Source organism: Geotrypetes seraphini, chromosome 2 (assembly GCF_902459505.1).
Source record: "Geotrypetes seraphini chromosome 2, aGeoSer1.1, whole genome shotgun sequence".
Taxonomy (NCBI): Eukaryota; Metazoa; Chordata; class Amphibia; order Gymnophiona; family Dermophiidae; genus Geotrypetes; species Geotrypetes seraphini.
In genome coordinates this window covers 117,909,975-117,924,323 of record NC_047085.1, presented here as the reverse complement: position 1 = coordinate 117,924,323, position 14,349 = coordinate 117,909,975, and the positions used below count along the sequence as shown (strand labels likewise).

At 40.9% G+C, this 14,349-nt stretch overlaps 1 protein-coding gene across 2 annotated transcripts in view; it reads left to right on the top strand.

Moving 5' to 3' along the window:
* The window catches only part of RP1 (RP1 axonemal microtubule associated), a 627,806-nt gene that overhangs the window by 368,421 nt on the left and 245,036 nt on the right, over nt 1-14,349 (top strand). For both annotated transcript variants that reach the window (XM_033933654.1, XM_033933653.1), the window contains 3 exons: nt 3,211-3,292; nt 6,018-6,073; nt 6,461-6,493. In XM_033933654.1, the coding sequence (XP_033789545.1) occupies nt 3,211-3,292; nt 6,018-6,073; nt 6,461-6,493 (171 nt within the window). The remainder of the gene's footprint in view (nt 1-3,210; nt 3,293-6,017; nt 6,074-6,460; nt 6,494-14,349) is intronic.

Below are 14,349 nucleotides of genomic sequence, written 5' to 3'. Positions count from 1 at the left end.
GGTTTTTTTGGATCGCTAAAAGCGATCACTTTTTTAAGTGCATCGGGAAGCCATGTTAGAGCATCAATCGCTCTACTAGTTTACATGGTATTTTAATATTATTTGCATAGTCGGATCAGGGAATGAGCAATCGTGCAGAAAACTACATGGTGAGCCATTTTCTACATCTGGTCGGCAAATGCAATCATCGCTAAAGCTGTCAAAACAGGTTTAGCTACGATGTTAGCTTTAGTGCATCTGAACCAGAGTCTTTTCAGCTGCATTATTGAATCACTGATCCAAAAAAGCGTGGGATGAACACAGAGGATCTAGAATCAGAAAATAATAGTAAGTATTGAAGAACTAAGGCCAGTACTGGGCAGACTTGCACTGTCTGTGTCTGTATATGGCCTTTTGGATGAGGATGGGTGGGGAGGGCTTCAATGGCTGGGAGGGTATAGATGGGCTGGAGTGAGCTTTGATGGAGACTTCAGTAGTTGGAACCCAAGCACAGTACAGTATAGAGCTTTGGATTCTTGCACAAAAATAGCTAAGAAGAAGAAAATTATTATTATTTTTTTAATTGAATCAGGTTGGGCAGACTGGATGGACCATTCGGGTCTTTATCTGCCATCATCTACTATCTTATCTTAGTCAGTGGGGCCCCATTTTCCTGTACATGCATCAGGAGTAAACGTTCATTGACTAGCATCAGTCACTATGCTTTGCTTCAAATTAGCAATTCCAGCAGTGGTGGAGTAAGGGAGTGAAGGGGGGGGGGGTCCACCCCAGGTGTGGTCTTCCTAAGGGCAAAGCAGCACCCCTCCTCCTCTCCACCCCAACGCCTGACTTCTCACTCGCTCCCCACTCCTCGTTCCTGTCCATGCTGCGCACATGCCCCTTGCCTTCCCCTGTCCCTTTTTGGCACGAGGTTGCTGCCCGCGTTGGTATCGGTGCTCTCTCTGATGTCACTTCCGGGACCCGCGTTTAGGAACTGATGCCAAAGGGTGAGCCGACATCAATGTGGGCAGCATGCTGCTCATGTTGGAGAAATTGAAAAGGTACGTGGAAAAGGAAGGGAGCTCACACACGCGAGGGGTGAGCGAGGAAGAGGGCAGGGGAGGGGCTCATCCTTACTATGCCACTGATTTCCAGTATCCGTACAATTTAAAATCACTTCAGCTAATCAGTCTTTGGTGATCGGTTAATGTTAACCTAACAAACTACAAATCAAAAATACATATCCAGAAACAGAAAACTCAGACATAATGCCCTTCAGTAAAACAACTTCCGATTAACAACAGCATTAAGCCCGACAGGTGCACCCAAATCAAAAGTAAAAATCCATTTAAATGAATCTGCTCCTTGTCCCTCCCATTTAAGGTAGCCAGAACATGATATATGAAACTACCCTTCAAATTGATGATGATATCATAAACAACAGGAGACTATAGAAGCTTCAAATCGGCACCTATTCAGGCAGGATTTCTGTTCAGTGAGCTGAATCTTCAGTTGTGATTTTCCCAATATATAGCTTAGAACAAGGGCAAAGGGCAAATAACATACGTGGAAATATATGTGGTCCAATATCTCAGTTTTATAAAATTTTTATTATCTGGTTTAATTAGTTCATCGCCCTATACAGCATAAGTTTACAATACAGTCACCACAACTGAAATGACCTTTAACAGCAATGGGCATAAGCTGTGGGAAAGTGTAATACAGGTTTCAATGTGCTGATAAAAGTGGTCAACATTTTGTTTAATTGAACTAATCTGATATGGCAAATCTTTATATGGCAGCTTTTGAGCTGAGATGGCTATACGATAACCCATATAGGTGATTGATGAAGAAGGGACAAAGATTTACTTGTGATGTTTTTACATTATGGGCTAACACAGAATCTGTATTTTTTAACATTTTATTGCATTGTTACATACATGAAAGCCAATCATTAAGTTTGATTTTGCTTATCCAGAGATGATTACATTCCTGGATGTTCAAGTTACTAAGACAATGAAGGAGTTTGAAACCACAGTTTATGTGACGCCTATAACCATAATATATTACTGGAATATTGTAGTTGTCAACCAGTACACTGAAAGATTTTTATTACAGTTTTTAAGATACTGGAGGATATGTTCTTCTAAAGAAGAAAATTTAAAATGTGCTTTGAGATTAAAACACTAATTAATGGGCCATGGTTATCCAAAGAAGTTGTTTGAGAGTATTATACGAGGGTCTGCTGAAAAGTTCTCAGCCAAACCAAGAAGAGAATGATGTGGAGCCATGAAAGTTAAGTTATTCCACACTTTTCTTGACACTTTTCATTTCATTTCATATCATTGAAACGAAAAGTGTCAAGTAAAAGTGTGGAATAACTTGTTAAGTTTCATGGCTCCACATAATCCTCTTCTTGGTTGGGCTGAGAACTTTTCAGTGGCCCTTCGAAATGATGGAGCTAAATTGCTGAATCCTAAAACAAAAGATAAGGACAGAAGATCCACTGGTTTGTGTATTTAGGTTTACTTCTTTGTCATATCAAATTAGTTCAGTTTTAAGAAAATATTGGCCATATTCATGCTTTTTAGGAAACCTCTATTAATTTCTCACAGTCGAGATAGAAATCCAAAGGGTTAGCAATGTCCAGCAACTCTCAGTTGTCATCACCTATATTCAGTGCCAGGCCATATCTAGGCACTGAATATTGGGTGGATGCAGGCTCCAGCTGAATATCGGGCTGGCACCCACATATTTGTTTTAGCATGAGCCCTACCCCCCCTAATAAAGCCCTTTCCCTCCCAGCCTGCAGGCATCAAACAGTCCCCTTTCCTCTCTTGGAATATCCCCGCCCCCTAGACATCCAGGTAGGTTCTCCTGGGCCTACCTGCATCCTTGATAGTACCATGAGCTGCCATGAGAAGTCACAACAGCCATTTTGGAAGGGTACTGCAAGAGGCAGGAGTGAGGGAGCTATGCTCCTGCCTCCAGTGACCACTGCTGGACCACCAGGGATGGGGTATATTAAATCCATGACCCTCCCCTCTAAAATTCACCCTCTCTAGCTAACTCTTCTATTTATCTACTCCTGCTTAATCATGTAATATTCTTTCCTTTATTTATTTATGTTATTTTTGTTCTAACTTCATCTTGTACTTTGAAATAAAATGCTACTTGGATATATCAATGGAACTAATCTTGGCATTTATGTATTATATTCTGTTTTTTCAGGTAATGGATGGTTCTTGGACCAAGTCATTGTAAAATATAAAGAGGGTGATGAAGATAGAAAAATAATCTTTCCATGTGACAGGTATGGAGATAGTAGAAAAAATGATGTCGGTTGACACAAATTGAGCAGTGTAAAATGATGTTAAATTTCTAGACATTTAGGGCCTGATTCTGCAACTGGCACCTCCAAACCCAGCACTAGTTGCATGTCAGTCAAGCACCAGTGTTGGTTGTAGAATCACGGCCAGGTTTAACATAGGCACCAGAAATGTAGACCAGTGTTTTGAAGGCCTACATTTCCGGTGCCTATGTTTGATGTGAATCGCTTCTATGGAGGTGCCTACCAGTCTCTAAGGTCATTTCTAATGTTAACCACACCTCCATCAACCTTAGGCACTGGTAGGCGGCTCCATAGATGAGATCCAGTGCCAGAAATGTACTATTTTTTTTAATTAAATTTTAATTGCAAACCAATCTCAAATGTGCAGAAATGGGTGGGGCTCTGGATTCATCTGCTGCCTCTTAAGGAAAGAAAATTAACAGGTAAGAACATAATTTTTCCTTCCTTAGCAACAGCAGCAGATGAATCCAGAGACTAGTGGGATGTAGCAAAGCAATCCTTAATCTGGGTGGGAAGCAAACTTCGCCTCCGCAATATCTGAAGCGTCAAAAACAGCCTCCACCCACACTGCCACATCCAACTGGTAATGCTTAGAAAAAGTATTCTTGGAAGCCCATGTAGCTGCCTGACAAATCTCCTCCAAGGTTGTACTCCACCCATGACGTCGCCACCGCTCGGGTCGAATGAGCACAGAGATCCTCCGACAGCTGCTTTCCTGCCAGCAAATAAGAGGAAGAAATCGCCTCTCTGACCCATCAAGCGATTGAAGCTCTGGACACCGCTAAACCTTTGTTGTGACCCGCAAACAACACAAAGAGGTGATCCGAATGCCTAAAGTTGTTAGTAATCCGCAGATAGTGGACAAGTATCCTACGGACATCGAGCAAACGCAAGGAAGGAAACTGTGAACCACAGTCTTCCTCCCGGAAGACTGGAAGAAAGAGAGACTGGATGAAATAAAAGGACGAGACCACTTTAGGAAGAAAGGATGGTACAGTCCGCACCGTTACCCTGGAATCTGTAAAGCTCAAAAAAGTCAATTACTGTGTCACTTAAAGGCAATTAAACCAATTAAGTTAGGCAGTGGTAGGGTGCCTACTGTCACCTATCTTCTGGTGCCGTTTCCAGAATCAGAGCCTTAGGGTATATATGAAAGGAAATATTTTTAATGATTGGTTTGAAAGGTTGACTCAAAATTATGCAATTCTTTGACTAAATCTGTTACTTTGTTGGCATGATATCAGATCTCAATAAAGGCATACTCAGAAAAACACTAGGGTATTGATTCTATAAATTGACACCTAGATATACTTCTTGATGCCAAGATGCCATTATAGAATAGCAGCATAAGTCAGCACAGGTGGTCCTAAAGTTAAGACGCCAACAGCTATGCCAAGTCAATGACAGTTCTATTTGTTATGGTAATCTATAAATTATATGTGTATTCTAGAGACACGCCCATGACCCACTCATATTCCACCCATGATTATGTCCCCTTGCACTTACGCACTAAGCAATGTTGGTGTGTGCGTTACAGAATAATGCCTAGCACTTATTAGTGATGCTAATCACTTGCCTAAGATTTGGCTCACTGGTAGAGCTGCTGCCCCTGCGCCCAGAAGCTGTGAGATCAAATCCCAGTGCTGCTTCTTGTGACCCTGACCAAGTCATTCAATTCTCCAGTGCCCACCTTGAATGTAAGCTTAGAAATGCCAAAGCCACAAAAAGGCAGTACACAGGTCCCCCTTCCCTTTCCCCTAAGTGCTACTAATTTGCACCCACTTATAGAACTGCCCTTAATAAACATTTGGGGTATTATTCAGTCCACAGCAGCCAGAGGTTTTTAAGCCACTGTCTTCTATTAGCAGAATTAACCCCCAATATTCAATGCCGGGCCATGTCCAGACTCTAGCATTGAAAATCCAGGTATGTGTGGTCACTTGGAAGTGAAATGGGCAGCAGCCAATATTCAGATTGGTGCCCGGTTAAGTCAGCTGATAAAGTTAGGACAGCCTTTATGCTGTCCAAACTTTGCTTACTTACCAGTAAAGTAGTGGCTCTGCCCAGTTTCTGCCCACAGACATCCCTTGGCTAACTTGCTAGCAACTGAATATTTGCAGCCAAACGAGAGCCTCTCTTGCCCCATTAAACTCCTTTTAATATTCATTCCATTTTTATTTAGATATTTTAATAGATATCTTTTGTTTCAGAGAGTTTCAAAAATGTGGTTATTTGAAAATAAGGTCTGGTTATACAGAAATGATTTTATGGGCCTGTATATTATTAAAAGTTTAAATGTCTATTTTCCCAAGTACTCCTGGCTTCTTCATATGTGATCCACATAGAATGTACAAGGTATTTGTGGAATAAAAGCATTGTATTGTATTAGATTAGGTTAGATTAGACTTCAGAGGTGAACGTTCATTTGGACTGTGTAGCTCAGAGCATTAAGAGATTACCATTGAGAAAAGGGAAAGAAAGAGATCATAAAAATCCTGTATTTTAGATTAAGAGATTTATGAGAAGTGCAAATAGTAGGGTTCTTTGAGTTACTAAGTTGCACAACTGACAGCTGTTCTTTGTTTACACCAAGGACCATTTAAAATGACGTTGCATTACATTAGCGCTAATTGCCATCACTAATGACAGCTTAATTTTTTTTTTAATTATTATTTTACAATGCAAGATGGTTAGATGAGTACCAAGATGATGGAAAGACTGAGACAGAGCTGTTTATCAGGCGTAAGTATTCTAACAAATGATTATTATATGCTATTTGTTCTTCAAGAGAAAACGATTGGTCTTGCCTTTTGGCTGTTTGATAGCTCCACAACAAAGTATGAAGAAAAGTGGAGTCCAATTATACACATTTGTAAATTTTAATATCAAGGTATCATAGGTGGATAGCTAGGTAAAGTGACAGGAATCCGCAGTTAGGGCTTAATTTTTCAACCCAATGGCATTGCTCAACTAATAGGCCCTAACTGTGAATTAGAAAACTTATATGAAGATTCTGCAGTGTAGAATCGCAAATAGCAATTTATGCTGAACAGCTGCATCCTAATTACGCTCTTCCGCTTGTGTTTATTACCAATAAAACTCTTACAGATGAATTTTTTTTATTTATAGGTCATGATGAGTCACTCACGTCAGCCACTGAAAGTAAGATAAGCTTTTTGCCTTTTCCACCAATTTCATTATACTCCATTAATAATGGGCAATCTGTTTTGGGGTATGGCATGGTAATTCAGGGTGAGAAGTCTTTATATGAAGGGCCCAATAGTACTGTATAGGCCGCCCCCATGTATAGGCCGCAGAAAATGCTGATTTAGGTTTTAAAATTCTTAGATAAGCTGCCCCATGTTACTAGCCGCAGCTTATCAAAGCATTTTAAAATCTAAAACGGCCTATACAATGGGGCGGCTGGGGCAGCCTATACATCCCTCCCCCCCCCCCCCAGTAAATACCTTCGCCGGCTGCCTCATCGCAGCTAGCGTTGCAGGGCAGGAGCATTCTTTATAGCATCCAGCCAGCATCACGCTGTTTCCTCAATGCCTGCATCAGTTCTCGTAGGACTCATGAGACTTGCGAGTCTCACGAGAACTGGCGCAGGCTTTGAGGAAGCAGCAAGGGGCTGGCTGGATGCTGAAAAGATCGCTCCTGCCCTGCAGCTCCAGGAGGGAGCTGCAGGTACGGGGACTCCGCGGCTGATCTTCCAATGGGGCGGCTTATCTACAATGTCTTTAGATAGGCCGCCCCATATAAGGAAGCCGCACCCACTGCAGATTAGCATGCTCTAAAAACTCTAGCGCACCTTAGTAAAAGGAGCCCTTTATCAGTTTAATTGGTTTAATTGGTGCATTAATTGGCTGTGCCGATTAAAAACCAGTTAAACCGAAATTAAAATTAAAAAACGAAGCTGCCTCCAAATAGACTGCCATTATCCTGCCTACGGAAGTGCCTTATGACACCTAGTTCACAGTCATGTGTATTCTAAATAGACAATGAAAGAAAACCACAACTGTAGACCTTTCATCTGTACAGAGCTGTAGACAACGGTAACCCCAGTAAACACAAGGGAATGAAAATCTCTCTCGCGCTATATACACTATAAACTAACTGTCTGACCTCAAAGCACATGAACATTTCACACTATCCTTCACTCAATAAATAGCCTCACCTAGGGACTGGATACATTCTTGTTGACTGCATCACCATTATCTGGAATGTGGAGGATTTCTTATGGTGCATTTAGAGCCAGTGTCAGCTTTTTCATTAATAATATGCAGTCAGATGTTGTGACCCTTGAGAAAGCCAGTTATCTAGGCGAAATGGGTCCCATCGGGGAAGACTGCAATAAGTGTATTGATAATTTCTTATAAAAAAGAAAATGCTATTGTTTGGATTTAAGCTGAATATTCATAGCCTGAACATTGTGCACTCAAAGTTTGAATAGTATTGCATTGAACCTAGTATGGACTTTGAAATTAATTGATTATATGCACACATAAGAGAGGTTTTGAACCCACAGCCTCAGGGTGCTGAGGCTATAGCTCTAACCACTACAACAAATGACCTATTCATTCTGCCCATTTGTAATACCCACTATCTCCCCCTATCCCTAAGAGATCCCACGTGCCTCTCTCATGCGTTCATGAATTCAGACATAGTCTTTGTCTTCACCACCTCTACCGGGAGAATATTCTATGCATCTACCACCCTTTCTGTAAAAAAAATATTGCCTTAGATTACTCCTGAGCCCATCACTCTTAACTCCATTCTATGCCAGAGGTGGGTAACTCGAGGGCCGGAATCCAGTCAGGTTTTCAGGATTTCCCTAATGAATATGCATGGAAAACAGTGCATGCAAATAGATCTCATGCATGTTCATTGGTGAAATCCAGAAAATCTGACTGGATTCCGGCCCTTAAGGACCTGAATTGCCCACCCTTGTTCTATGCCCTCTCGTTATGCACATTTATGCTCTGTAAAGGTTTCCATCATATCTCCCCTCTCCCTCCTTTTCTCCAGAGTATACATATTGAGATATTTGTCTGTCCCTATAAGCCCTATGATGAAGACCACTGACCTTTTTAGTAGCTTTCCTCTGGACCTCCATCCTGTTTATATCGTTTTGAAGTTGCGGTCTTCAGAATTGTACAGAATATTCTAAATGAAGTCTCACCAGAGTCTTATACAGAGGCATCAATACCTCCTTTTTCCTACTGACCATACCTCTCCCTATGCACCATGTAATAGAATCAATGTATCTGTACTCATTGATTTCAAAACTTAAACTTGTGGGTATGTTTTGGGTGGGACTAGGGAGGGCCGAAAAGTACGGTTCCAGTTCCCAGAGAAGTCCGCATAATCATCACACTCTGGGCCATTAAATTGGTCCTAAATGTATTAGGTTGAGGTCTTAAATTTAGGATCCTAGTTGTACTAGGATCTTAAGTTAAGGAGCCCCCAAAAGTGGTTGTCTGTTGGTGTAGAGTTAGGATGAAGGGATTTGCAGTGATTTTCTGCCCTAGACACAGTCTAAGAAGGCTTTGGTACCACTGACATGTGAGAAAAGCTAATCTATACATGTAAATGGCCATAGACGTGCAAGTAAAGATTTGAGAAAAGCAGCTACTTTCATATGTATGCACACTATGCAGTGGCATAGCAAGGGTGAGAGGCCCCTGGGGCAGTGGTACCCTTCCCCCGCCCTCGTCTCTGTCCCCGCTCCTTCCCCAATCCCTCCTGCTGCATGTGCGCCCCCTTCCCTTCCCCCTATCTCTAGGTATTCACCGCCGCGAGCAACAAGAACTTCAACGCGCTCCTTGTGACCCCCCCATCGTCTCTCCCGCTGACGTCACTTCTTATGCGTGACATCCAGAAGTGACATAAGTGGGAGACATGACACGGTCACGAGGAGCATGTTAAAGTTGTTGCTCACAGTGGTGAACAACTAGATGTACGGGGAAGTTACATTTTTCAATCCATTGGAGGAAAGAAGAGAGGCAAGGGGATGACAGAGAATGTGATATGGGAAGAGATGAGCAAAATAGTGGGGAGTAGAGAACACACAAGGAAAAAGTTTGCTTCAAAAAATGTTCCCTAACACAAACTGTTAGCTAATGCTCACTTGGACCTGTCTGTTGGAGGAGTGATTTTTATTTTTGTTGTTGTGGGGTGGAGGATTGTGCTTACACAGCAGCAGCTTTCTTTAATCGTAAGTGTAATGCTGGCTGAGGGGGGATATCCATGAAGGATGGTGATGCCTTTATTAAGTTCTGTTGCTGCAGGAACAGCTTTCTTTGGTGTCAAGGGCGGCAGCAGCAGTAGCAGCAGCTTTCTTCAACGGTAAGCACAATGCCGGCTGAGGGGGAAAGCCTTTTTCTTAGAAGGACATGGAGGCCACTAGTTCTCTAGGCAGCTCCACACTTCGTTCACTCCTGCTAGGGCTGCCACCTCCCTTTCTTGAGTTCAATAATTTTATTGAATATTATAAGAATTATAAACAGAAAGCAGTTCAAACACATAGAATCATAATAAAAGTCATGTATCAAATATTCGTATCTACAATCGTTTGAATAGAACTAGATTAATGAAAAGGATCCAGAGTATCTGGAACTGCTTAGAAAAGGAACAGAAAAAGACAGAGAAGCAGGAGGGATAAGAGAAAGAGAGAGAAAGATAAAAGAAGAGAGAGAGAAAGAGAAATAGAGAGAGATAAAGAGAGAGAGAGAGAGAGAGAGGCAGAAGTGTCTATAGAGCAGAACGAACATATGAGTCTAAGAATGACCAAGGTGATTTGTTTCGTGTCAAGTTTGTGGAGGATCGAGAAAACAATTTCTTCTCATATGCATAAGATTCAAATTTGTGGTACATACTTAAAGAGTTCCACCAGAAGGTGTAGTCTAGTAATGAGGATGATTTCCAGTTTTTCAGAATATGCATTAGAGCTATCACAAACATGGTGTCAATGAGTTTAGGCGGGCAATTTGATTGTGCAAAACATGGGTGTTGAGAACGAAGAATTATAATGTCCATGGAGATCACTTCTGAACATTTAGTAATAGATTTTATGGTATCCAAAATACGAAGCCAAAAGGAATGAACCATATTGCAGTGGAAAAGCATGTGATCGAGAGTTCCGGGTGCTTTCAGACAGTTCCAACAGGTAGAGTCTTGTTGTAGATTCGCTTTCCACATACGATATGGAGTCCATACTGCATTCCACATAACAAAGTACATTGATTGCGAAACTCTGGATGATAAAAGAGGACGATTTGTGGAAGACCAGAAGAGTTCCCAATCTATTTCAGAAAGCGTGGTTTTCAAAATAGAGTCCCAATGGTTCATAGATTGAGATGAAAAAGTGAAGAAGTGATCTCTTAGTATACCATAAAAAAGAGATATTGCCTTACCCTTCAGTAAAGCCAGAGTAGACCAATGACGAACAGTATGAATAGAGGTCATAAAGTCAGGGCGTGTATGTATATTAGCTAATATTCCAGTAAGCATAAGCCATTGTGATCGTACAGAGGATGGGAGTGAGTATGTGGAACGGAAAATATCAAAGGGGACAAAAGAATTAGAGGAGACCAATTGATGAACAAACCACACACCCGCCCGCTGCCACCTCTTCCATGAGAGGGATCTTCCGCTGATCTGAATTTTAGAGTTATTCCAAAGGGACATGAGTGGGCCTTCATCAGAGTGAATTTCAGCCACTGCATCTAATAGGCGTAAAGCATGCTGCGTTGCACATAATAAAGAATACCTTCTCAAATGTCTAGGTATTGACACTGTAAGAAAGCACGAGACGTGCAGTGGTGTACATAAAAAGCGTTCCATTTCAAACCATGCTGGTTGATCTTGAGGATTCGAATCAACTATCCATTGAGCTACATATTTGGCTAATGATGCAATATAATAGTAGTAAAAATCTGGTAGATTTAGGCCGCCATTAATCTTAGAGGCCTTCAGCTTGGCGAGAGCAATACGAGGTTTTTTCTTGTTCCAAATAAATTCAGAAATTTTCATATTAAGCCAATGAAAGAATTTTTTCCGGCATAAAAGGGGAAGCATAGAAAGAATGTAATTAATTTGTGGAGCCAGAGTCATTTTAATGGAGGCTATTCTACCCCACCAGGACAGATAAAGCGGGGACCAACGCGTTGTAGTATTTAAAACTAAATTTTTTATTTTGGATATGTTAAGATCCTGAGCATGATCTGGATCTTTATGAATTAGGATTCCCAAATATTTCACAGCTCCTTGTGACCATGGAAAAGAGAAATGAGCTAGATCTGAGAAGGAAATATGGTCATTGAGAGGAAAGATCTCCGACTTCTCCCAATTGACAGAGTATCCCGAGAGACGAGAATATTGGGAAACTATGTAAATGAGATGGGGTAGAGAGACAAGAGGATCTCTGAGAAAGAGGAGAACATCATCGGCATAAGCTGCCAATTTAATGTCTCGATTGGATGAGGGAATACCTTTTATTAGGGAACACTGTCGGATAGCAGATAATAAAGGTTCCAATGCTAAATCAAATAATAATGGTGAAAGGGGACAGCCTTGACGGGTACCTCTGTGAAGGAAAAATCTGTTAGAGAGAGAGTTATTAATCAGGATACGGGCCGTGGGTTGACGATATAATGTTTCTATCCAATTTGTGAAAAAGGAACCAAAGTTGTACCATTTCAGTACTCGGAATAAGAAAGGCCACTCCACTCAGTCAAAGGCCTTTTCAGCATCGATGGCCAGGCCAATCACAGGCTCCGACATTGTTTTGGCGTGAGCATTTATATGATGAAATAAACGTAAATTATCTCCTATATATCTTTGTTTGATGAATCCCGTTTGATCTTTATGTACGAGGGTTGGGATCACTGTGTTAAGTCTTAGTGCTAGAATTTTCGCCATGATTTTGTAATCCAAATTGAGGAGAGAGATAGGACGAAAATTTTTAACCAAAGTAGCATCCCTATCTGGCTTGGGAATAACTACAATGGTGGCCTCAGTGAAGTTAAATTGTTTGTCCGGAGTGGAGTGGAGGAAATCATAATATGTTAGAAGTTGAGGTGCCAAGAGAGCTCGGAAACTTTTAAAAAACTCACCAGTAAACCCATCTGGTCCAGGGGCTTTCCCAGCGGGTAAGGAGGATATAGCAGTCTCAATTTCATTTGTAGTTATAGGAGCATCTAGTTTTGCTTTAATAGATTCCGATATAGTCGGATGAACTAAAGAAGTAAGAAAAGAATCTATGTCCGAATCAGGGGCCGAAGACTCAGAATGATATAGGGCAGTATAACATTTTTCAAATTGGGAGGAAATCAAAGATCTGGTTCTTACTAATTGTCCTGATGGGTCTTGAATAGCTGAAATGTGTAAACGTTTTGATTTGGTTTTGAGATATCTAGCTAAAGGGCGACCCATAAGATTATCTCCCATATAGTGACCAGAAGTTGAAATAAAGATATCTCGTCGGGCCGTGCAAGAGACCAAAGTATTATATTCATATTTAAGGTTTTGAATACGTTGGAATAAGGATGGATCATGTAAATGAGTAGACATATGTTGTAATTCTAGATTTTTGATAGAAATTTCCAATTCTTTTTCTTTTTGCATGGATTGTTTCTTTTTCCAGGAAGCAAGCTTAATCAATTCACCTCTGAGAGAAGCTTTGTAGGCTTCCCAGACGATAGAAGGACAAATTTCTGGATCTTTTGTATTGAGTTCGAAGAATTCTGTAGTAAAGGATTTGATTTTGTCCACTATTATCTCATCTAAGAGTAAGGTATTGTTAAGTCGCCAAGAGGGAGATTCTTTGTGCGGAGCAGAAACAGATAAATGCAAAGAAATAGCTGCATGGTCTGTAAGAGATATTGGGTGTATGATAGTGCTTGTCACATCTTGAATGAGAGAAGAGGAAAGAAGAAAGAAATCGATCCTCGAGTAGGTGTTATGTGGCGGTGAAAAGTGGGAATATTCCCTACCTTTTGGATTTAGTAAGCGCCATGGATCTACAGGGGAAAAGGCTTCTTTTAAAGCATGTAGAGCTGCAAAAGATCTGGATTTGGAGGGTCTGCAAGAGGATGATCTATCTATGTAAATATCTTGAATTTGATTGAAATCCCCGCCCAGTATCAGAGAACGAGAATCGTATTCAACTAACGCCAGCTGAAGGTCTTTGAAAAAGTCTGGGTGGTCCAAGACAGGAGCGTAAATGTTAAGGAACACAAAATCTACAGAGTGCATCGCAGCATGCACTAGACACCATCTACCGTCAGAATCCGTTTTAACAGAGTGAACAACAGGGGATAGCTTGTCACTGAGAAGTATTGATATCCCATTTTTCTTCTTCTGAGTTGCAGGAGAATATAAATGAGTGGAATATCCCTTCAACTTAAATTTCAAGGAGGCAGCGGGCGGGAGGTGGGTCTCCTGTAAATATATCACATCAGGATGTTTATTAGACACATAGTTGGCTATCTTTTTTCTTTTAATAGGATGGTTCAAACCATTCACATTAAAAGAAAGGATATGTATGTCAGCCATAATCTATTATAAGTGGTGTTAGAACATAGCAGATATCACCTTTATAAGAAAAAAGCAAATGACATAACCAAAATATCAAACAGACACTTCTGCCAGAAGGTAGAAATAAAGAAAGCATAAGATAAAGAGCAAATAGACTAGCAGTGACAGCATAATACAAGGTCAGAAAAAAGAAAGACCAAACTATCATGTATGGAAGAAAACAGTTTAAGGGTGCTCCTGTGAGCACGGAGAGATAACACATACGGAACAGCTAACATTATTTCACACTCACTCAATTTGAGAAACATGAAAGTGGTGTGCTTTTTCACACAAAGCAATAAATTGTACAGTCATGTATTAGCAAGCTATAACAGCAGAAAACCTTAACAGCAGAGAACAATAACAGCAGGAATCAGATGCAAGCATAGACATCAGTAGCTCAGCATGTCAGCGCATTTTCAGAGAGTCCAGGAATG